This window comes from Trachemys scripta, chromosome 5 (assembly GCF_013100865.1).
Source record: "Trachemys scripta elegans isolate TJP31775 chromosome 5, CAS_Tse_1.0, whole genome shotgun sequence".
In the NCBI taxonomy this organism is placed as follows: Eukaryota; Metazoa; Chordata; order Testudines; family Emydidae; genus Trachemys; species Trachemys scripta.
The window spans coordinates 55,182,192-55,207,185 of record NC_048302.1 but is presented as its reverse complement, the minus strand read 5'-3'; the positions used below and the strand labels follow the sequence as shown (position 1 = coordinate 55,207,185).

Sequence of the window (24,994 nt, the reverse complement as noted above, 5' to 3'; positions counted from 1 at the left end):
GATAGACACATGGGGTGGATTTAAATGAGTATTAATTACACTTTGGTGAGGGGCACTACACTGCCCTTTTCCTGCCTTCAAATACTAAGCATTTAATTGGTTCCAATGCAGATCACAGGACTTTAATCACAAACCAAACAATAACTCAGAAGAGAGTCTACCCAAGACTCAGTTCTGTGGTACCACCCTCACCACTCCAAGGACACACCAGGGGGATGGAGTGTCAGAGGCTGGGAGTGGGGACCTCAGTCTGTAAAGGCTCCTTCCCCCCCATTGTCCAGCTGTGAAATTGCTGGTGTCATTTACCTCTGGGATCTGGCCCTTTTAGCCTTTACCTGCACTGGACGCTGGTGGCAAGTTGCATTATATGAACCTTGAATCCTATTGTTTTTAATCCAGTTTTGGCTCCAGGAGTTGGAAAGAAGGTGAAAAAACCCACCGGACCATATTCCAATTTGGCCCAATGGGAAAAAACAGATGATTGGTCAGACCCACAGCATCATAAGCCTCACAGCTTCTAATCTTCAACTAAGGGAAGGGAGGGTGGGGCAGCTAACTGGAGAGTAAAGGTACATCTACACTACAAAGACAAACCCATTACACCAAGTCTTAGAGCCCAAGTCAATTGACTCAGGCTTGCAGGACTTGTGCTGCGAAGCTAAAAATAGCAATGTAGACATCTGGGCTGGAGCCTAGGTTCCAAGACCGTTCCCCCGTCACCAGGTTTGAGGCTGCAGCCCAAGCAGGAGAAACATCTACACTGCTAGTTGTAGCCCTGTGAGCCCAAGTCAATTGACCCAGGCTCTGAGACTTGGTGTTGCAGTGTAGACATAGCCTAAGAGGCTTTTGAAAAGTCTGGTCAACTTTAAATAGGTAGTGGGGGGCACCTGGAATCCAATCAGCTGGCCCTTTCCCCTCTTACCGAGCCAGTGACTAAACGGAGAACCAAAGGGAGATAAGGAATACAGGGGAGTACCCCCACCCTCCATTCCTGGCACTCATGGACTTCTTTGGACTTCTTTCATTTCCTGCTGTCCAGTCAAAAGGTCCTCCCCTGTTAAAGGAGGTGAGAGGTAGAGGAATAAGAAACCAGAGACAGCATTGAGCACAAGATGCTAACTTGAGTTAGCGCAGAATCTGCAGTAATGCTCACTTTTCTGTTTGCCATTTATGTTACTTTAGCTACACTGGTTTCCAGTTCATTTTGAATTGCAATTTAAGGTGTAGATTTTGAACTACAAATCCCTATGTATTTTTGGCCCTGGCTACCTTAGGGACTGCCTCACTCTTTTTGCCTTATCACCGCAATGGAGATTGATTTGGACAGAAAACAGTCCCTAGATGTGGACAGAAGGGGATGGTAGGAGATATTATTTTCCTACTAGTCCAAAAGAAACAGTTTGTTGGGCCTCAGGGCTCTGTTTACCCAGCTTTTTGCCTGATGATATGGGTTTGGGGGTGGGGGATTTAGTTCTGGACTGGATTTTCAAATTGTATTTTATTTTAGAATTAAATTATCTGTGATTTTATATTTTGCACAGGCATATTAATACAGTGAAAAATAAATAAAATGTTCCTCTAGATACACATGCAGATCTTCCATCGACTTCACGCAGAGGTTGCACCTATGTATGTGAAGGCAGAACTGGGCCCATTTTTTCCTATTCTATGCAAATTTCTGCCTTGTCCTGTGGATCTTCTGGGTGGGCAGGTGGCATAAGGACCATTTCCCCTCATTTCTCCCTTTGTCCACTGCTCCTCTGCAGATGCAGAGCTTTCTTGAGTTGATGCACAAACTGTGGCACTCCACAGCCCCAAAGAGTTATGGATTGCTCTGTGGCATCATGGAATAGAATGGGCATCCTTAAATTCCTAATTGCGTTTGGTGACTTAATAACATTAGCAGCATTTGTTAAGCATTCCTTATAAAATTACAGGAAAATGTAGGAAATATTGCCTATCAAAGGCAAACCAGAAACGTTTTAAAGAGTGATCGCTATAGGTGCTGAGATACTTGATGTGCATCCTAGTGCAGTAGTAGTAGAACTGTCTCCAGACTCCCATGAGCCAGGTGGAATGACTCAGAGAATCAGGATTCAACCATTCCTGCAATGCTAAAAGAGGAAATGTTAGAATGTAGACCGATTATGCCATGGTTTTCAAAATCTCTATTTATTTCAGTTTAATATTCTGTACCTTGATCATGCATATCCTTACTTGTGTGTAGAGCTTATTCGCATGAACAGTCCAATTCAAGTCATAGGGATTGCTGTATGAATAAGTTATATTAAATCAGAGTAAACATTGCAGCCTTAGATTGTAAGCTCTTTAGGGCAGTGACTCTGTCTTTTTCCATGTTTTGTACTTTCGGTACTTAATAAATAACAGTTGATCTAATTTGTTTTTCTAGTAAGAAAGTCTAAGAATATTCTAGTCAGTGTTCAAAGTGTTGGAAATGTTTCCTTTTGATTTTCCTGTTCCTTTTCATATCCTTAGTCCATGATGGATCAAGGCAAATTAAAAATAACATGGCATGACTACCTGTAACTAACCTAGAAGGCTTTACAAAATCTCAGGAAGAGGGTAGAAAAGAGGAGAGAATGTAGAGTACACCTAATAATGGGGAGAACATTTTCTTTGCATTCAGAAGAAGAAAAAAATTTGCTAAGGAAAGAGAGAAAACACCAGGAAGATTTAATAAGTCTTTGTTTGCATACACTATGATTCTTCTCTTTCACCAGCTAGTCTGTATGTTTGAAAAGTTATTTTGCTTGGTTAAAATAATTAGTTGAACTTAATCCAGCCCCTGTATTATGTGAATAAATATTTAGTACAGAAAAGTATTGCTGATCAATAAAAAGTGACTAGTGATCATTGAACAATTATAGGGCTCTATTATACACCCATATTATATTCTAATTTTACAAGTGAGGCAAGCAGTCCAGGTCCTCATGACTATTCACTTTCTTTTGTCTTGCAATAGCATCTTAAACACAGCAAAATTCTAATTAGTGCTGTCTTAAATTTTAATACAGGATAGTTTAGTCTGAAATTGCCTAAGAAAAGAGCTACTTGGAGATATGAAGAGAAAGTAGAATTTGTTTGTTTTAAACTATGACTACAAAATTTTTATCTCTAATATGGTCTGGTATGCTGACATATTGTTATGTAACTTCTCTTAAAATAGAAAAAAATGGTTAATAAGAGTGTTGTTTGTATAAACTTTCTCATGGGATTACAAAAAGGCATTTTCTTCTTTATAAAGGCATCATAAATATATATACTTTGTCAGCCATTGGTATTCCAATATAACAGAACTGCAACAGCTTGACTAAATACCTGAAAGTTCCTTGTTCACTTTAAAAATGGTTTCCTTTAGGCAGTTCAATGAATTATACTAAACTCTAACATAAATTATCTTCTAGTTATTTAAGTTTATCAGATTCATTTTTATTGTAGCACACATTTATCTTTGTAGCTTGACCTTTTATGTTGCCAGGAAAATAGTTAGAACAGCTTTGGAAACAGAAGTTATTTGGGGTGGACAAATGCTAAAGCTAGCAACACCGAAATCTAGAATAGCTGATGCACTATTATTTAGTCCTTTTAATACCCAGATGTCTATCCACAGCATTAAGCTGCTAACTCCTTCATGGTATATGACGGTGATTTGAAGGAGATAACATACAGTTATAATAAAAACAATAAAAAAAATTTATTTTTATAAGCCACTTGCCTCATTTCTCATTCCTTTCCTAAAACTGTCGGCTGTATTTTTACAATAGAGCACCATACAGAATGATGATGTCAAAGTCAAGATGTCTGCCTGTATGCTGAAAGAATCTCTCTTGACTTCCCCTCATTTTTGTGTAAAACTGACCATATACTTTCTTTCCTCTTTTTACCGTATTTCTTCTCCTCACACTACACATGCACACTTAGCCAATTCCCTGCTATACAGTGAGCAGAGTTGCGTAAGCGATTCAAAACATTAGACAACGTGGGCTTAGATATCGCAGCCCATACGTCTCCTTTGGAACACTGTCATGTCAATGTTGCCTTCAGCCAGGAAAAAATTGAAAGGACACTGACAACCTGATTTTGTTTTTGTTTTTGTTTTTTACTTAGTGTGTTGTTACTAATATCTTCAAAACTTAAATCTCAAATTTGTTTTCAAATGATATTTCTCTTTATTTCTGTAGTTTTTTCCCACTAATATAGTATTACCCCAGCTTACCTATAGTAAGCCCAGTTAACAAAAATTCCTGGTTCCGTGAAATTGACTTATGTGCCTAGATCCTGACGGGCCTCTCAGCTTAAAAGGACTCTGTTCTGGGTCCTCCAAGGCCAGAATGCGGTGATCAGGATTTGGAAAGTTCAGCTAGTTTTAAAGTGGCTGCATTCTGTGTTTTCTCATTCCTGGAGCACATAGAAGAGGTTGCCACTCACAATAAGATGGAGCACATACAGTCTCTGTAGGCCATAAATCTGTTGCTAAACAAGAACGAGCTGCAAGCTTTATTGAAGTTGGCTGTGTTTCACTGGAAGGTTGCACTTTGACTTCCCTGATGCATGGGTTGCCATTCTGGATTTTGTTATGCATTTGCATTCTCACATGCTGCTGTTCTGTTTTTGCTTTGCAGGGAGAGGATGCGCCAGTCTGCAATGTTTGAACTGTGCCAGGGGATGCACCAGATCAGCCTGCAGTTTGTTCGCTTGCAGATTAGCTTTGAAGAATATACCATAATGAAAGTTTTGCTGCTGTTAAGCACAGGTAGGTTAGCTCCTATTGTTACCCGGTATACTTGCTAATTGTTAGATGGCATATTGATTTAGCACCTGTACGTCACAAAATGATACAAGACATTTAACTACAAAAGTAACAAAAGAGGAAGCAAATTTTGTCCTGGAGGTTTGCAAGAGAAGGGGGGGCGGACCTTAGCTCAGAGGTTTGAGCACTGGCCTGCTAAACCCAGGGTTGTGAGTTCAATCCTTGAGGGGGTCATTTAGGGATCTGGGGAAAAAATCTGTCAGGGATGATACTTGGTCCTGCTGTGAAGGCAGGGGACTGAACTCAATGACCTTTCAAGGTCCTTTCCAGTCCTACACTTCTATGATTCTATAAGGGGTGGAAAACAAGGAACCTGAGCATCCCTGCTGCATAGCCTCAGAGCACAACTGCAGTTCCTGCTCCCCATTACAGCAGGGACTGCTCTTTCTGTTCAGGATGTCCTATATCCTGCAGGGGGTGGAAAGGAAGCAAGGCCATAGCCCTATTCCTCTATGCATGAACCAACAGACCTGGCCAAGCACACCAAGGGAGCATGCTGCTTCTCATGAAAAGGAGTAGCAGAAAACCTGCTCCCCTGCATGCTGGGGAACTGGGAGGAATTCTGACTCACTGAGTACACATTGTCCTCAACACAAGTGACTTAAAAGCATCATCAAGATCAAAATGTGCACATCCTTGACAAAATGAGTCTAGTGTTAGTATCAAGTAATTGAGTGTGTTGTATGCTATAGTATATTACACTGAAAGTGTACTAAATTGTATTCCTTTTTTCTTAAACTGGGGCTAGAGTTTCAGAGACTTTTTATAATAAAGAATTGCATCACAGGGCATGTCTACATGCCTCTGTCGTTCAGACTACAGGGGAGTGAACTGCAGTGATTCACTATAACTCCCCAGTGTGGACACTGCAGGCACCCTAAAAGGTCCCTCGTCGGTGTGAGTGTAGCCCTGTTTGAAGAGGACTACACTGGTGCAAACTTGGGACCCTTAAATTCATGCCCGCAGTGTCCATGTGGGAAAGTTACAGAGTAGCACTTTGGTGTACACTCCAGTTCACACCACCACAGTCCAAACTGAGGCAGTGTAGACATGTCCTCAGTGTTGTTGACAACAATGTTTAATAATTCATCTTTTTTTAATCTACTTCTTGTCTTATAACAGAAACATTTAAAGAACTATAACCCCATTACAAATGTCTATAAAACAAACATTAACACAGCATGAACATTTTCTGTATTTCCTTCCCCATCAGTGCGGATTCCCATCTGTTTTGCAAACAGAAACTTTCTTCTGTGTAATCAGCCTCCTTTTTTTGTCTGATTCATTCAGTCACATCAAAAAAGGATTGTTTATGTTATCATATCTTTCTTCGGTGCTCTGTGATATCAAGATACTGCACTGTGACTTCACTGAATTAATCAGGCAGGAATTTCCTCATCACAAGGGGAGTCCCCATGTGGCACAGAGCTGGTGGAAGGGGAATAAAGGGAGAAAATGAGGTATGGTCAGAGCACCACTGCACTTCAGCTCTTCCTGGTTTCTACTACTGTTGGCAGCTGAGAGCAAGCCTAGGCTGCTCTGACCTGGGTCAGAGGCCACTTTGGGTTTGTCTACATTGCAGCTAGGAGTGAGCCTCCTGGCCTGGGCTTGAGCTCATGCACTAAAAATAGCAGTGTGGACATTGTGGCTTGGGCTAGAAATTGGGATCTCAAGCCCTCCCAGCCTCATAGGTGTGAGAACCCAAGCTCCAGGCCAAGATACAATGTCCATGCTGCTACTTTTAGCATGCTAGTTCAAACCCGCTAGCATAAGTCTGCCTGCCTGGGATGGGAGGCTCACTCCCAGCTGCAGTGTCAACATACCTTTCGGCTCTTAGCCAGCTCCATACTAGAACCCCTCCCAGGTCCAGTGCCAAGTGGAGCTCAGCAGCACCCGACAGTCTCTCTCCTCCCCTCAACAGGGACATAAGACAATTCTCTCCCTGGGAATAAGAAAGAAAGAACAAACCACAAGTGAGAAATATTAGTTATGCTGCTTAATGCACTGCTGGAACATGCTCAGATACTATCTGTGATTGTGAGAGTGGTATAGGAACCAATGTACGATAGAACAGAGTAGAATAAAGAAGTGGATCTCTTGTTTTTGTAATTAGCAGTGAAGGGGGAGAAACTATAGAAAAGTAATAATAGCATATAGCAATTAATGTGGTAGTAGTTGTTTCAGTAAGATAGATATTTATTATTCTATCTTTTTCTTAGACTACTAAAAAATGGGTTTGAGGAGTTCATTGCAAGAACCTGTTGGGTAAAATAAATTACTTGGTTCATTCTGAAATGGACAATGATGGCCTTAGAAAATCTACACAATTTTTTTGGTCAGTTTTGGGATATTCTGATTATTTACATTGTGAAACTTTAATAGGGAGGAAGAAAGTAGGATAAAAAGAAAATGAAGATTGTGATAATGCATATAGAATATTTTCTGCGATCAGCAATAATTCCAGTTTCTAATAACTTCACCTTGATACTATATTGTGATAGAAAATACCATGCTTGTTTTTATTTTTTTTTTAATTGAATCATGTCACGTGTAGCGTACTATTTGCTTTGAAACTTCTATGATGACCACATCAAGGAAGTTTCACTCCATTTATATGTGGAAGAAACCACACATTAGATCTCAATTGTTTTCTTACTTTTCCCCAGCCCATGAATCTTGGATGATTGCCAGTACCCCTTCTGCATTTAATAAGTAAAATTAGAAACACTCGGCAGACCTCCAAAATTTGGTGTTTTGCTTGACTTCCTTTTTTTTTTGTGATCTTATTTCTTCTTTTTATAATCTGGCTGAGATGATGGTGTAATAATTTTCCAATATAACAGTAAAATAAATAAATAATATTTGACAGAAATAGAAGTATGGCTGTAATTCACATTTTTATAATGCCATTAGAAATACAGGAGTTATATTTTCCTACTTTTAATTGGATGGAATTGTAAATATTGAGGAAATAATTAAGTCATTGCATTTTATGCAAGTGCCATAGCATGTTGTAACTATTTTATTTATTACTGAAGGAGATTTGTATATCCATCAAAGAAAGGTGGTTGGTGTTTATTCATTCGGTATGGACTTTGCTCACAAATCTATTTAAAACAATGGTTGCTTTGTATTAGCAGTCTTTGAATGTTGTGTGCCTTCAAGTTTATTATTGCAGTAGAAAATGTGTAAAGAAATCTATTTACTGTTGGTTTGCAGATTGACACATTACCTGTTAGCTTGTCTAAACTGGAAGTTCTCATACTGTGCTCCCCAGGGCACTTGGTGGTCTTTCACAGGGTCCTTGCTGGTCACATGATTGTAGATCTCTTCTTTATTTCCCACTGCTAAATTGCTTTAATAGGCAGCTAAAAAACTATTAAATTCATTCCTAACTCTATTCCATGTAAGTAATTTTGATAGTAGCCACATGAACATTCTGTGATCACAGTGGGAGAGAAGGTGAACCGTGGGATTAAGAGGGAGGGTGTCCACAGAACAGTCTCTGTTGAGATGCCATCCACACATTTAAAAAAACCTGTTCTAGGTAATCCTCTACCATAGTTAACTATTAGAAAATAAACTCACTTCCTGCACCTGAAGTACTTAATTTTCTTGTTGCAGACCTGAGTTAATACATCCGAGATTTTACATTTGTTTCGTGATTCAACAATATCTAAACAACTTAGTGAATACTGAAACATCATGACATTGTTGAGAGTTATTAGTAACCTTTTCAAGGGCAGGTCCAGGATTCAGTTTTGGTCTGATCCTACAAACATTTACCACTGGGTGTAGTATCTATTACAGTGAATAATCTGATTGAAGTTTCTAAATAAATAATGGTACGCTCGTTACCATGACTAGTTCCACTGAAGTCAGTCAAACTGCTCAGAGAAATCAGTACTACAGTAGAACCTCAGAGTCACGAACTGACCGGTCAACCACACATCTCATCTGGAACCAGAAATATGCAATCAGACAGCAGCAGAGACAAAAAAAGCAAAAAGCAAATACAATGCTTAAAGGTAAACTACTAAAAAAAAAATGGAAAGTTCAAAAATATTTGACAGGGTAAGGAAACTGTTTCTGTGCTTGTTTCATTTAAATTAAGACGATTAAAAGCACTGTTTTCTTCTGCATAGTAAAGTTTCAAAGCTGTATTAAGTCAAGTTCCGTTGTCAACTTTTGAAAGAACAACCATAAAGTTTTGTTCAGAGTTACCAATATTGGAGAGTTCTGAACAACTTCCATACCCCAAGTGTTCATAACTCTGAGGTTCTACTTTATGCTCAGTAGAATTTCAAAAATGGGCCCTTCACTAGTACAGATGAGAATTTTAATTGGGTGTTAAGAAGAAAGCTTTCATTGAGACTGCAGACATAAATCTTTAAGCAGAATGTGAACTTAGAAAAAATACTCTTGCTCTGCATTAGCATGATGGCTCTCTTTAAGATGTCACACACATGCTCAATAATGTCCTAACCTTCCGACATTGTTTGATTGCCTAAGAAATGTGTTATTTGATGTAGCTTTACCACACCTGGCAGTTATAATTTGAGTACAGTACAATATCAAAGCAATTGCAAGTATGTGTTGTACATTGCCCCTCCCCCCAAGTATAGTATAGCAGACAAGTGATGGTATGTAGTGTCCTCAATTCTAGAGAAAGATTCCTGCTCCCTCTGCTATCATTTTGTGCTTAGGTCAAATGAAAAAAATCATTTCAGTGGGTGGCTAGTATGTGCTGTATTTTCAAGATGCTATCCTGCCCCACTTAACCCTTCTGCATATACTAATCCACATACACAGATCTGGAAAGGATTCTTGAATCATTTGAAAATGTTTATGATGTTCCCACACAACACAAAGACACTTCTATAATCCTTCAACCATTAACTTTATAATGTAGATAATATAAGAATATTCAATAAAATGAATATTAATACGAAGATGTCATTTTACTGGCAGTTCCCAAGGATGGCCTCAAAAGCCAAGCTGCATTTGAAGAAATGAGGGCAAATTACATCAAAGAACTAAGGAAGATGGTAACTAAATGTCCAAGTAACTCTGGACAAAGCTGGCAACGATTCTACCAATTGACTAAGCTTCTGGACTCCATGCATGATGTAAGTATAACCCATCAGGGATCTTATAGCATATAGGGTGGTATCTTTAAGAAGGATTAAAGAAAAAATCTTTCCCTTAAGGTAATCTAGTAATTTTTCATTACACTAACCAGCAGGGAAACAATAGGCAATCTGTTTTTAAAGAGTCTGTTGGAAGTTTCTGGACAAATTTAGGGGAAAATTGCACATAAAATTAGAAAATAAAAATCTTTAAGGGCCAGATTTTGATACTTTTATTCAGGTGAATAGTACCTCAGACCACGAATAGTCATGTTGAAGTTAACAGAACTATTCGTTGAGTCAGGTGTTACCCAATATGAGTAAAAGTACTGGAATCTGGCCCTATACCAGCAGATAAATGGTGTTAACAATTTTTTCAGAGAGCAAGATTAGCAAAATATGCAGTGTGTTGTTAAAACTTAAGGAACACCCCTGAGTCAGTTCACAATGCAAGGTGTTGGATTAGAGTTTCACGCTTTTTGTAATTTAAGAACTGGTTTGTTAATAAAATGTTTACTTCACTGTTGAACAAATATGTGACCTGTTACAACTGCTAATCTCATAACTCAATCTTTCTAAAACATTTGTTAATGGTTTAGAGTCAGCTTGGGTACCTTGAAGTTTTGCTGAGCTTTCAAATCCAGCATTAATTGAATTTTAATTATTTCTATCCCTCCATTTTGTTTCAAAGGTATTTTGTGATGTAGAGGTTTACCTTGTAACCATCAGTTACCTATCAGTAAAACCTGTTTAAACTGTATAGCAAAAGAAAGCAAACACCCTCACTCTATCATGATATGGCACAAAAATAATTTTGCTGTGAGTTGCATGTTGAATGTTGGGCCCTAATTGTAGAAGCTGCATATAAATGTCTCTCTTTTGTACTTGTCTTAGTTTTCATTTTTGTGGACGTACTGCAGTGCAGTTTAGGTCAATCCGTAAGAGAGCCTGAGGTCTGTTTACAGAATGTACATATGGAATTATTTTTTAAATATTATTCTGTTCATTAAATCATTTACAATCTCAGTGGGCGGAGAAGGATATTATTAGTACTGCAGTAATAGCTCATTCTTTAGAGATCAGTTTTGTTCATTGTGCCAGTGAAGGATGTTTTATTGTTTGGTTTGAAGGAATGGGCTGGGTGATGAGAGAAAGTCATTTGCAAGTTGCTCACATATGAATCTCCACAGCAGTTCATACATTCCTCCCAGACCCCTGTTTTTGTAATATTTTTCATACATTTCATTGAAAGTTACATAATTGTCTTCTGAAATATAGAGTTTGTGTTTTATTTGGTAATTCTTTTGTACTTTTTTTAATAAGGAGAATTGTGTGGATGGGAAGTAATAGCTGACCAGAATTCTACAGTTATTTAAAATAATACAATATTCTACAGTAATCACCCAAAACACTGCATTAGTATTGTGCCCTATAATGTTTTGATCAAATCACTTCAGAATGCTGTGATATTCTACTTAATTTTTAGTAAGGATCAGAATGGATGATGCCATTTTTATTATATTACATTTTATTTTAGTATAAGCAAGCTAATAAGAGATTTTTAAAGAAGGTCCTGCTGTCAGTATTCTCTTTAAAACAGCCAGCTGTCTGCCCAACACTGCTATTTTTTGTAACTTACCAGACAAGCACTTGTTTATTTTTCTCCTTACAGTTTACTTTTTACTTGAATTGGCTTAGATTGTTCCCAAGGATGTGTGTTAATCCAAAAGAAGACTAATCTCAATATCAAAATTGGCCAAATGATACATTAATTTAGACAAAGCACATCAGAATAATTTTACAGTAATGTTGACAAGAGATGAGAATTGCTCTTTTCCCCTGTGGAGTGGAATTTCTCAGCTCTGATCATGGAAATGCAGATGCAATTCCTCCCCCCACTCCCCGCGCAGAATTCTCAGTACAGGTCAATACTTTTCAACTGTCACCAGTATAATTTTAACTTTCATTCCATGTAATTTTAAAGGATCAGAATATACTTGGTCCTGTGACTGCTCTAACCACAGCTGAAATCCCATGTTTGTATTCCTGCTGCAAATACAGCATTGGCATTTGCAGCACAAGCCTGAAGGGACCTCTCTAGAATTCATGCTTATTCAGTCCTGCTGCTGCCTCCAGCTTTTTCATTAGAGCAAGGCAGCATGTCATCATTTGTGGAGTTTACTTTACCTGGGTGTAGTGCCACACAATCATATAGTCTCTTTATATCTTAAGACTTGCTTTTTTTAACCTCGTTCTTAAATATCCTTTATTTAAGGACTATATAAAATAAGAAATTTGAATACTGAATGATACTGTATTTGGCTTAAATAATATGAATATCATAATAACCAATGAGATGGTTTTACATTGCTCAGTGCTTTCAGCCTTTCATCCACGTGGTGAGAATATGTGCAGACAAAAAAGTGCTGAGATGAGGAAAAAAGAAATTTTCAGGAAGAGCAGGTAGGCAGTAAAGTATTTGAAAATATCAGCAATTTTAAGCAATGACTCATAAAACCTCCAAGCACAGAAAACAAAACTGAAGAACAAAAGAACAAAGTCATTCCTGAACGGCTCAGGTGAAGATATATGCATCAGACAGCTGAAATACATTAAAACAATCATACACTCTCACAGTTTTATCAGTGTTGTGGTGACCAACGTAGTTAATCCTCATTTCCCTTTTTCAGGGATTTTCTTTTTAACAATTTTGACTGTCATAAGCAAATTTCTAATGATTTCATTAAACAGCATTGTTTGTTCAGAACCATCATGCAGTGAGGCTAGTTGATTCCACTTCCTAACCAAATTGGTAAGCATTTCAGTGTCATACCCAGGAATGACCAAGGGTATTTGAGAGAAAGAGAGTGAGAGTCACTTCTTGTTTTTAGGTGAACCACTCTGTGTGATCAGACAACTAGCATGCAGGAACATAAGAAACAGATGCATTACACATGCTATCAAAATTTTCATTTGGATTTTCAACATCTCCTGGAGCAAGTTTGCTTTGAGGGCAAGGGCTGTATCTTGATAATCTTTAATGTATGTTTCAGCAGTTCTCAAAACAAAAGTTGAGTTCAGTTTCAGTCTGACTGATATTTAAACAGACTTTCAGTTCTAAGCACTTTTGTTTCGATGCAGCGTCATTAAACCCTAACATGAACCTACCCTTTGGCATAGCGTGATGAGTATTGCACTGTTGTTTGCTTGTTGATATTTTCAGCCTGATAAAAATAAACTCTTTAAGGACCATGCTGCTGAATCATTAATATTTATGGTTCCTGAAGGGAATACGTACAGCTGAAGTGGATCTTCCCATATGCTCAGGCTGTGAGAACAAAGATTTTACTTCTCTGAAAAAAGCTGATATTGGTGGTACAATACAGTGTGTCATGAATTCACAGGAGAATTACTTTCCATGAAAACACGGAGGCTTTGTGTTTGTCCCTGATTGTAGGATTGTAACTAATCCTAGGGAGAAATTACTCACTCTGTGCTGTTACCCAAACACTGCCTTACATTATTTGAATTTGTTAATGTTCTAGTTAAGTTGATTGTGAAATCATGGTTTCCATAGATGTAGTCATAATCATGATGATACTGTAGGTAAACTTTGAGAGGAGTCAAGGAGTGACTGTAAAATTTCATGCCATAGACAGAGATTGAGAGAGATTTCTAAGTGAAAGCACTGGCTCATCTTGCCAGTGTAGGGAAAGAGCTCAGCGTGGTAATGTGCACCTTTGCAGCCTGAAGCAGTTTTTGTTACTCCTGCATGTACAAGGTTGTGGTGAAAATCATAAGGCTGAAATCTGGATGACTATTTGCCATGAAAATTCCACACATGCTTGCAGTCCACTATAACGGCGTTGTCTTTGGTGATGGAATAATGTTCATTTCTCTGAATTCGAAGAGTAATATAGGTGAGAGTTTCGTAGAAAAAACAAATAATGACAAATTGAAGTTTAGTTAATAGGGGATTAATCTTTCGAATTTCACAGATCTTAAATATAGAGTGCAGATGCGAAGACTGGTTATTGAGACCGTAATTGTTGTTACATAAAGATGCAGGAATCTTAATAAGCCTACTTTAGTCTTAAAAATGTTTAAATGTAGTGTGTTTTTTGTGAAACACATTGCCTGTTCATGAATTAGGTAGAAATGACAATTATTCATTAATGATTGATGTGGTAAAGTGGGAATCTCTGTCCAGGTATATTATTAAATCACTCTTAAAAGCCAGCATAGTTAGTTCATTATGTGGATAGCAACTTTTCATGTCTTACTGTGGTTTAGGTGACATTGAAGTAAATATTATAAATTCCGTCTTTATAATAAAATGCCCAATGTAGGCACCATCACCTGGGTTTTATTTTATTTATTTATTTAGGAGTGCTTATGGAGCAAGGTTTGTTGCATTCTATCAAAGTGAGCTAAACAACAACTTCATATAATTCGTAGGAGTGATCTATTGTTTATTTTTTCCTCTGGCAAGAGTGTAACTAATAAGAATTTTGAAGGAAGTAGAAATTATTTATTCTATATACTCACAGCTAAGCAAGCAAAACCTTATCATCCAAGTAACTCTTTAGTAATTTAATAGTTTTTTAACACTTAATGGTTGTAAAAATAAATAATTTCTGTCCAAGATCTCTCTATTTGTGAAATCAGTGGTGTCTTCATTCATACTGCTTAATTAGAATGTTGCCGTTCACATAGCTCTAGTAGAGGTGGTATCAGCACTTCCATTATAAACTCCTGCTTCCTTGGGAGGAAATGGGATAAAATGTAACAACAAATTCTCAGCACAGTGTGATGATATATAGCTGCTTGCATTCCCTTAGTTTAATTCAAACCTCACTAAATCTCAGTTGCTGTAATTTAAATGATGGTCTGTAAGAGGGGTAAGTTAAAGAAAGGGGCTAGTTTAACATAAGCCTTCCAGCTCTTTGGTGTGTGTGTTACTGCAAAAGAGACTCCCTTTTATACAAGTTGGAGTGAATCCCAATGTAAGGGGATCTAAGTCAGCATGGGGGAGTTAAATGACTTGTCTAGCAGGAACTCTGTGGCAGAGGCAGGGATAGAATTAATTTAACCACGGCAGCCTTAACTATGAGAATCTCCTTTCCTTTCTTTTCCTCTTACACACCTTCTCACTTCTGCAACAAATGAATCAGGGGTCCCACAGGCAACAGCCTCCTTTACTACACAACCCTACTTCATCCCCCAAGCAGGTTTATCCTGTGCATTGAGTGAGGCTGGGGTCCTCTGAAAAGTTTGGTTTAAGTGAGTGTGTTACACAGGAACTCTGTGGCAGGGATGTGTGCTGTACTGGGCATGGACTTTTCTTTCCATTTCCCCTGAGTTTAACTCCTTCTGCTTAATTCCCTCAAACCTGTCCCTGCCCAGTCCTGTCCTGTCACTTCCCCACCTCAGGGTCCTTGTCAGAGTCCAGTTATCCTTGCCTGCCTCCACTATTCAAGCTTCTCATCCCAATCCCAGTCTCCTTGCCCAGCCAGTCTTAGTATAAACCCCAATTTCCCCTCCACCTGACTCCCAGTCTCTCCCCCTCTGTCACCTAAGTACAAAATTCAAAGTTGTGAGATGGAAAAACTATATTTTTAAATTACAGATAAAGTATTGTTGAGATGTGTTTGTATCTATCTGTAAGTGTAAATGCCAGCATTATCACTAGAATGAATATACATTCACACTTTTGTACAAGATTCTTGCATTTTTAAGTATAGAGATTAGGGGTAACCAGAGTAGAGTCAAACATTTTGTAGAATCATAGATGCTAGAGTTGGAAAAGTTCCTTAAAGTCACCCAGCCCAACTCCCTGCCTTGAGCAGGATCAACTTCCATGGTATTCTCACTAAGATTGTTCATATCTGTATTGGTGGGACTGAACAACTTCACAAGACTGTTCATTCTAATGATTGTTTGCCCTCATTTATTATTAAAGGTGCAACTATAGTTTTTGTCCCCAGATTAAATTATAAACATATACAAAATACCATGCTGTGTGGCAGTTAAGGTTCATCTGCAGAAATATATCTAGTACATTAAAAAGCAAGGAAATGAAAATAAGTCAATCAGCTTATATCCTCACCTCCCCCCTCTGGATACACAAACTTGACAACTAAGTAGTACAACCTCTATGCATGATAGATATCTCTAATAGATATTCCAATCTTCTATCACCCCTCCTGCAGATTCCACCCTAACCACCACTGACCAATGACTCATAATTTATGCTCAGTTTCATGAAACTATACATGCTCAGATGTGAGTGAGAGAGGGTGGTGAAAGGCATCATCACTGCAGGGGCAGAGTTAAGGTTGTATCTTCTGGTCTGTGTATGGGGGAGAAGTAGACAGGTATGATGTGTGGTCCTAGTTGCCTTCACTTTTTATTTCCTTTTTTTGTGTCTTTCTGTACACTATTTGCAGTTATACAACTTTCTTCCAACTTTTCAAAGTGTGTATATTAAAAAGCAGTATATATTTTCTTGAAATAGAGAGAAACATCCATCATGTTACTTTTGTGTACCTGATAGGTATTTATGTGTGTGTATACATACATACACACATATATAAAATCAGGATGGTGTAACATGATCTCTGTTTAATGAACCCACAAAATTTTCAATTGTTAGCTCAATGCTCATCAGCTGTTTTTCACCATCTTTATGGAGCATACATAACACAAGCCCACTTCCCCGATTATCCGTTGCAAAGTTCTAGCTGGTATTAAAGTGATCCTTATTGACTTGTGCTGGTAAAGTTTGTCCTTTGTTTGCAGAATTACTTACATATCTGCAAGGACAATTATGAAAATATTGAAAACAGAATTAGAGAAAGTTCATACTTCTATATACAGTAACATGTTGATACATTTCAAACCTCAGACCTTTCATTAGATTTTCTTTGTTCAGCAATCTTCTAATTATCCCTTTATCTTTAAGCCCTTTCTTCTTTTCCATTGTGTCATTTCGCGTTGTGTGTTTCACATATACAATAGACTTTATTCACAAGGAGGAGGAGCCATGACCCAGGGGGTGGCTTGTAACACAAGTAGAAAATAAATAAATCCAACCCAGGAAAAAATCAGAGTAAAAAAAAAAAAAAGATGCCCACTTACAAGCAAAAGCCTAGTAGCCTGAAAATGCACCTGGTGAGAAGCACTTCCCACATGATGCATACAGTGTGGATTGTATTGAAAATCAGTATTTCAAGCGTCCTACTGGTAGACATCATTTTGCTGAAAAGTGACTGAGTCAGCTAATAGCTACTCAAATTAGTTAGTTTACATCCAGCTTTCTGAAAAGAACTGTGAACATTACATACTTTGCTTAACTCATGGCACATTTTACTATTCTATTCAGAGTCTTATCCTGTGTGGTATTTGAATGTTCTGCATTAACATAGGGAGGGGCCCTCCATGTGGAAGGGAAGATTCAGCTATCTCTGTGGCACTTCCCCTCCATCCCCAGACCCTCCAGCAATCTCTCCACACTGTCCATAGAGGGAGAGGTGATGCCTAGTATTATTTCCCTCCCAGCCCCACTGAATTTAGCTGGAAAAGTAACACAGTTCCAAGTTGTATTATATTCTCTCTCTCTCACACACACACACACTCACACTCACTCTCTCTCTCTCACACACACTCTCTCTCTCTCCTCCACCCCACAAAGTGAGTGAAAACAGTTCCAAGTTACATTATTTTCTCTCTCTCTCCTCCAAAGTGAGTGAAAATTCTGATTTAGTAATATTTTACACCCCAGGCATAAATGATTAAACAAGAGAAAGTGAGATTCAGACCATTGATCTAATACCTGTCAAATGGGCTAAAATCAGCAGTGCCCCAGTGTAAAACCTGCTGAAGGAGTCAGGGCTCTGCAAATTACATGCACAACCTTAAGTCTTCCCACGTGTGTGTATGTATGCTATAGAGTCTTTAATTACATGATCACGTATTCTCTCACATTATATAATATAATACACCTTTTTTTCTTACAAACTTGGAATATAAGTAAGTAGTGCAAGCTGCTCAAAAATGATGTAGGGCTCTGCAGGATTATTCCCCCATGTTGTTTTACTTGGGTCTGCATGGCATAAGTAGTTATACACAGTAATAATGTATATCTGAACATACATAAGATTTGCACAATATGTTATGGTATTTGAGAAAATTTCTGATCATGTAATTAAAGTCTATCATAATGCAAGCACATACGGGAGTAGAATTAAGTCGTGCATAACTTTTAGTCATGTAACTTTAAAGTTGCTCTAACAAACAGGTTTTTTTAAATGGAATATTCTGTAGCTTTTAGTCAATGGAGCAGTGAAGATAGGTGAATGTACAAAGCCAGATGTGCCTGGCCCTGGGGAACAATGATTTAATGAACTGCAGTGGGAAAATGTGCTAACTCAGATCAAGATTCAGGTCTCTTGTTTGCTGGCAAACACAATGTGCCCAAATCTGTTCTGTGATTTTGTCCACACCATTAACAAGTGATGTCAGTTAGTCCAAGGCAGAAATCATAGATGACTTAACATACTGTAAGACTTTAGGAGATTGTTAGACAGTTGCTATTTTTGAAATGCCTTTCTTTTTCTGATATTACTACTATAACCTAGTATTTGTTTGTAATAAGAAGGGCATGCACAATTTAATAAATTGTATCTTTAGCTTTCTAGTTGCCCACCCCCCCAGCCCCTCTCTTCTATAGCAAAGAGAAATTGCAGTTTGTGATTTTCTATCATAGAATGGCAAGAGACAGAGAAAAATATCCCATTTTAAAATGTCTGAAAGATGGAGCTAAATACATTACAAGAAGGGGGCCACAGTATTCACATATGCCAGTATAAACCAAAATGAAGAATCTAATCTGCAATGAAGAAAAATCTGTGTGAAAAAGGAAGTTTGAGACAGTCAGATTAGCATGGTCAGTGCTTTGAGATGTACTATATTTTTTCATTGCCAAAATAATAGACAGCTGTCTCTGCCTTTTGGCATCCTAGCCTAAATTGCTCTTCTTTTAAATGTTCAAGAGAGCCCTGTTATATTGGGATTTCAAAATGGCAGCCAGAGAAAGTCACTCTTTGAGGGATCTATGCTAAGGTTATCCATGCTTGCCCTCCCTGGTCAGAGCTGGCTAAAGTATTGTGATCGTTGTGAAATACGAGTTGTAAAATGCAACTTTCACCTAGACGACCATGTGGAAAATTGTAATTGCAGTTTTATAGAAAATACACCTTTGCCCTTAATCAAATCTTCATGTATGTGAAGTCAAAGAAAAGTGCAGCTACTCAGAACCTCTGCAAGTCAAACCTATGGTATCTTGGTTTCACTCCATTCCCCATTTGCTGATTTTCAGGGGGAAAAAAGATAATCACTAGAGCTGATGTTTCTTGATAATATTCCAAAGTACTGTTATTGTCTATTTGTGGGCACAATTCATTTTCTAATAATCCTGTGTGCTTTTTTGCATTTCAGCTTGTTAGTGACTTGTTAGAATTCTGTTTCTACACCTTCCGAGAGTCTCAGGCACTGAAAGTGGAGTTTCCAGCCATGCTGGTGGAAATCATCAGTGACCAGTTACCAAAGGTGGAGTCTGGAAATGCCAAGCCCCTGTACTTTCACAGGAAGTGATGGAAAATGTCTTAATAGAAGAACTTTGCCTTAAGTTTCCTTGTGTTATTCCACACCCATGAAGGACCCAAGAAACCACATTTTAAACCTGCTATTTACACTTGTTCAGCAGCCTCTGACTAGTCTAAAATCATGTGAAGGGTTTGGAAAACATTTGATCCGGATTTGGCAAGACCTAGATGTGTGAAAATTACCCCCTTACTCCCAACACTTAGAAAATGTTCCTGTTCCTCTGGATGAAAAGCCATATCTAGTCAATAACTCTTTGATTTTGATATTTTAACAGATGGAAGTTTTAAATATGCCATGTAGTTTCTGGTATTGTTTGCTTGTTTTAAAAGGGTTCAAGGACTAATACAAACTTTTTAAAGCTTACCCTCTGGTTTGCACATAAAACGTAAAGTCAATATGGGGCATTAATATTCCTTTCTTGTAAAAAAATATATACAAAAAAACCCTGAAGTGTAAAGTAATAACAGAACATTTGGTGTGGAATACTCGTTATCCCCACCTGTGGCATTTGTTATCCTATGTTATCCATCATAGGTGATATACACTGTGTTAAGTGTCCATTTACTATTTAATTAAAAAGGATAAGATGTTAAAACAAATGCCTCAGTTTCAGTTTATAGTATCTATTGTGCTGGCTTTACAAATAATTTTTCGCAGTCTTTTGCTGTACTGTACATTGCTGTATGTATAAATTGTGAAGGACCTGAAATAAGGTGTAAGGAGCTTTTGTAAATGAGAGAAATCTTTAATGGTTAATAGGATGAATGGGAAAGTATTTTTGAAAGAATTCTATTTTGCTGGAGACTATTTAAGTACTATCTTTGTCTAAACAAACAAGGTAATTTTTTTTTTGTAAAGTGAAATGTTCTGCATGCATAATGAACCGTTTACAGTGTATTTAAGAAAGGGAAAGCTGTGCCTTTTTTAGCATCATATCTAATTTACCATTTTACACTATCTGTTGTAAATAACCACACAACCTTTTTCAGTTGTATTTAAGCCTATTTTTCGGTACATTTTTCTCCATTTTTGTCTACTGCTTGCAAGTATATGTGACTTCAGCTCATTTTAGGATTACTGCTTCATATTTCTGTAGGAAACTACACTATGTGGTGTTTGCAGCTTTATGGTGGTTTCATTTAACAAGACATTACCATCTCTCAAAAGCTTTTGCCAGCTTTATGATGTGGTGAGTTTCTGCCCTCTACTCCAGATTACTCAAGGAGATAAAAGCAAATCATAGGATGTTAAATCATTTTTTTTTCCTTTTTCAAAATTAAAGTTTCCCAAATTCTTTGTTATTCCTTTTACTATTGAATACATGTAACCTTTTAAAGGTCCAGTTGTCACCTCTGATTTAGGAGAGTGAATTTCGATTATGGTTAAGGGAACATACAGATTATTACCGTAAGTATACTAGATATATTTTGAGTGGCAAGGATGAATGGTACGGTGCTGATCCTGGCAGATTATCTTGGTGGGGTTGTTAGTTATAAATTCAAAACATTAATGTAAAAATGTAAGCAGACCTACATCTAAACAGATACTTTCACTGTGAACATTTCTATCTTAGTTTTCAAAACCATGTCCTCTGGTGTAAAGCTATGAAGATGCACCTTTCATCGGGTGACTTTCACAATTTGTAAATAAATACAAAATTCTGGAGTGGAATAGAGACCAGATTAACTTTTCTGAACATCATTGTTATTATTATATACTAATTTGAATAGAATAATTTTTCAGAGAGTCATGATTCCTAAATTGTCTGTCTGGGCGAGTGACATTTTTGAGCTAAAGCTGTCCCTAGACCAGTCAGAATGTAGCATTCTTATAAATGGTAATCTAATAAACTCAACCCCTACCACCCCGCTTTCTGATTCAAAACTCTGAGGTGTGCTTCTGGCACATGCAAGACAGAGTCAACACTGCTTGTCTTTTTAAATGACACCTGCCTTATGCAATGGGTAATCTGTAGAGGCTGTATTCAGAGAGGGGGATCTTACGGTATATATAAATGTATACATACATATATTATTTGCAATTTTGGAAGTCTAATTCATAGGTAGATCCTTAAATACAATCAACTGACCTGCACAGCAATATGAAAGCTACATGTCCAACATGATAAATACACAGCATGCAGACTGGTTGTTTACAGTAAAGAAATGGTCAGAAATCCTTTCATTTACTTTTTTTTTTTTCTTTAAGTACTGATAATGGAATTTCAGAAATAGCCAGGTTTGGGGTGAATACAGTCTGCAGCAACTTTTTATATTAATGAAGTTACTAGCTCCTTTTCTATCTCTAAGTAACTTTGCTTGGTTAAAACAGCAAAGCCATATTCTAAACTTCACCGTTAAATGCCTGTCCCAGTACAAATTGTTGTCTGTTTGCTCTTATTTTTGTACCTTATTGCTTTTAATCTTGGTTTGGTACAATTCATAATTCACAGAAACTTCATATAATTAAAAACACACTAAATTCGTTTTAAAAAGCAATTTATATCTTTATGCAAAAACGTATGTCTGTCTTTGCAAACAACTGTAAGAAGATTACAATAAATCCTTTACTTTAATCACCTGTTGTTTATGAAACCATTCATTGATTTTTTTTTTTTGCTAGAAATCATTCAATAGATATAATTGGATACAGATGTTTTAAGAGACAGTATTCTCTTCTCCAGAACACTTAAGCAGAATAGCCATCTCACATTAACTAACCAAATCTACAGCAAAAAATATAAAATACTGTTTTAAGCTACAACAAAGAAATGAAAGTATTTTGAAGTTGTTTAGAATGAAATAGGCATTTGTCTCCTGCAAAATATAAGATAAACTCAATGAAATTTCAAAATGTCTGTTTTAAAAGTGGGCTTATGCTGATTGCATTAAATAATTTTGTTGCAAGGAAAGAATGGAGATATACAACAAGAACTTTGTATACACGTTTAAAAATGTAAAATAGTTTTAATGTACTGCAGCAGGTATTTCAGGAATACTAGATCATAATAAAATAGAAAGGCTAAAGTTTGCAATATCAAATTCTTATTAAAAAGATACTTTACAATCAAGCTAATTCACAGGGTGGTGTTTTCACTGACTTGTATAAACATTTATGAATTTAAAACAATCTACAACTAATGCACTTTTAATTGTTAAAGATTTGACTTTCTTTTTGTAGAGCAATGTTCTCAGCTGGAGGTCAATGACTTGATAAAATAGACAGCAGTTCTGAGGTCAGTGGAATGTTTAAGAATTCTTGGAGTTTAAATAGATTTTTGGATGAAAAATAAAAGCAGTCAGCACTATGGTGTAAACAGTAAAATCTATGCATAATGATGCATTTATAATTAGGGATTTGCTTCTGTATGGTTAAAGCTTTTTAAATAAATAGAAAATATTGTTTGGTCTTTGTTAATGTCTGCAAGTACACTTTTTTTTAATATAAATTGTACAAATATACATGGATTAAAATGGTTTGATTGCAAGTATTCCTTGCCACTTTAATCTTCACTAGCGGATGGTGCATTGATTTCCTTGGAAACAAGCCTGTGTTCACTTCCAAACAATCTATTTAGACAACATGAAACTAATTGCAATGTTACATGATTGTTGTAATTCTTCATGCACACTGAAATCTATTTTACACAAGCCTCTTTATAAGGGTGGGTTGTGGTAGCGCTAACACACACACATCACAGTGCCTGTTGACAAGACAGGGGCTCCAGGACGGAAGCAGGTTCTACCTTGGGAACTTGCTTAAGCAAGTTGGGCAACTGTGTTTTCCAGGGGAGCAGGCATGAGACTGTTTGACACGGAAGGCGAAGCACGTCTCATACAAAAGAAACATGAGTGACAGACAAAATGATGGCCTATGAAAAGATTTAGCACAATAAAAGCTGGAGTTAGGCTCTTACCTGTAACTTCACTTGGAATCTACTCTTCTACAACCAACAGCTACTTTTATTGTCCACGTAATTAGAATTTTTCCCCACTGCACTATTGATTGCACAAGTTCAGAATGCTAGGAGCGTGCACTCTAATCCTCTGAATTTCAGGCAGCAGTGCCAAGAAATCTTAATCCTGCCCTACATCTCTGAAACTCATTCAGCAGAAAAGAATAATAGTGACCTCACGAGTGGAAAGGCAAAATAACAAGCCTCTTCCCAAAATGCTTGAACGGTGTGACAGTCAAATGTGTTGATCTGTTAAGGTTGTGTGTTTTGGAGAACCAGTTTGATGAAGTTAGGTTATGGGCAGTGCTTAATTTGTAACTGATGCGGCAAGTCTAGAGGTGCCGGAACTCGGTGCTGGTTTTGGGTGTCTGAGATGGAAGTAAAAGCTTTATGGAGTGTTTTGGGGTATTGTGGTCAATACAAACATGAAAAAGAAATGTACAATTCTCTCCCCTTAATTCCCATTTATTTAACATTTTGGGTGACTGGGAAGTGTCCTACCTCTACTTTTAAACAGCAAACAAAATTTACCTTTAGTGACAAATATCAACAAGAGTGACTCCGTGCTGAACATTGTTTTACTGCACGTGTAGACCAGGACGTACTGTATTTCAGAAAACCATGTCAAGCCATATTTAGCATGGTTTATTATATGGCACATAGGTAAATTAATCCTAACCCAGTTCAGCACTGGGACAGCTGCAGCCTTGCTGTTTAATTAGACAATGCAGCTGAGACTGGGACAGCAGGCATGGGTGGGAAGGGTACCAAAGAGAGTGAGTGTGTGTGTGTGAGTTAAGGGGACCTCAGTTATCTGCATGGTGAAATTATAGAGACCCACACGCTGAAGCTAAGAGCAATGCACCAGCATGGAAAGGCAGGGCTTGTCTACACAGTAACAGAAAATCAGCAGTCATTCTCCCCTTTCGTTATTTCAGGGCTAGCCTGTGTGTGGTCACTTAATCTCGAAATAGGGCACTCTTCTTTTGGATTATGTAAGTGAGTATAGACTTATGTTAAAACAGAGCACACATTGTGTGCACACAGACTTGCACTGAAGTAACTAAATATATGAATTACAACCAGTTTGATTATTTCAGTTCCAGTTATGTAGCCAAGTTCTGAAAGCTCTGCAGCGAATCCTCTGCTGTATGTGAGCAAGAATGCACGAGAGAGAAAATTAGAGGGAAACCTGCCATGAAAAGCAGTAAGAAGAATGATTTTCTCAAGCCTCTGAGTAGAGTTAAGCACAGAAGTTTCTACTGAGCCTGAACTTCTAGAGCCAAGGCAGAATAATGGAGCAAGAGCCTGCCAGCAGGGGAGAAGAGAAGAACCTTGTCTAATTACTGTCATATACTGAAGATCCTGCTGATCAAGGGGCCCTGGAATCCTAGCTCCTGCATGCATTGTTTG

General features: G+C 37.6%; 1 protein-coding gene across 4 annotated transcripts in view; it reads left to right on the top strand.

The window, feature by feature from the left end:
- The window catches only part of NR3C2 (nuclear receptor subfamily 3 group C member 2), a 263,120-nt gene extending 240,008 nt beyond the window's left edge, over window positions 1-23,112 (top strand). For all 4 annotated transcript variants that reach the window (XM_034772481.1, XM_034772478.1, XM_034772480.1 and 1 more), the window contains exons 7-9: window positions 4,644-4,774; window positions 9,803-9,960; window positions 19,459-23,112. In XM_034772481.1, coding sequence (XP_034628372.1) covers window positions 4,644-4,774; window positions 9,803-9,960; window positions 19,459-19,614 — 445 coding nt within the window. In that variant the 3' untranslated portion in view covers window positions 19,615-23,112. The remainder of the gene's footprint in view (window positions 1-4,643; window positions 4,775-9,802; window positions 9,961-19,458) is intronic.
- Window positions 23,113-24,994: the final 1,882 nt, after the last annotated feature.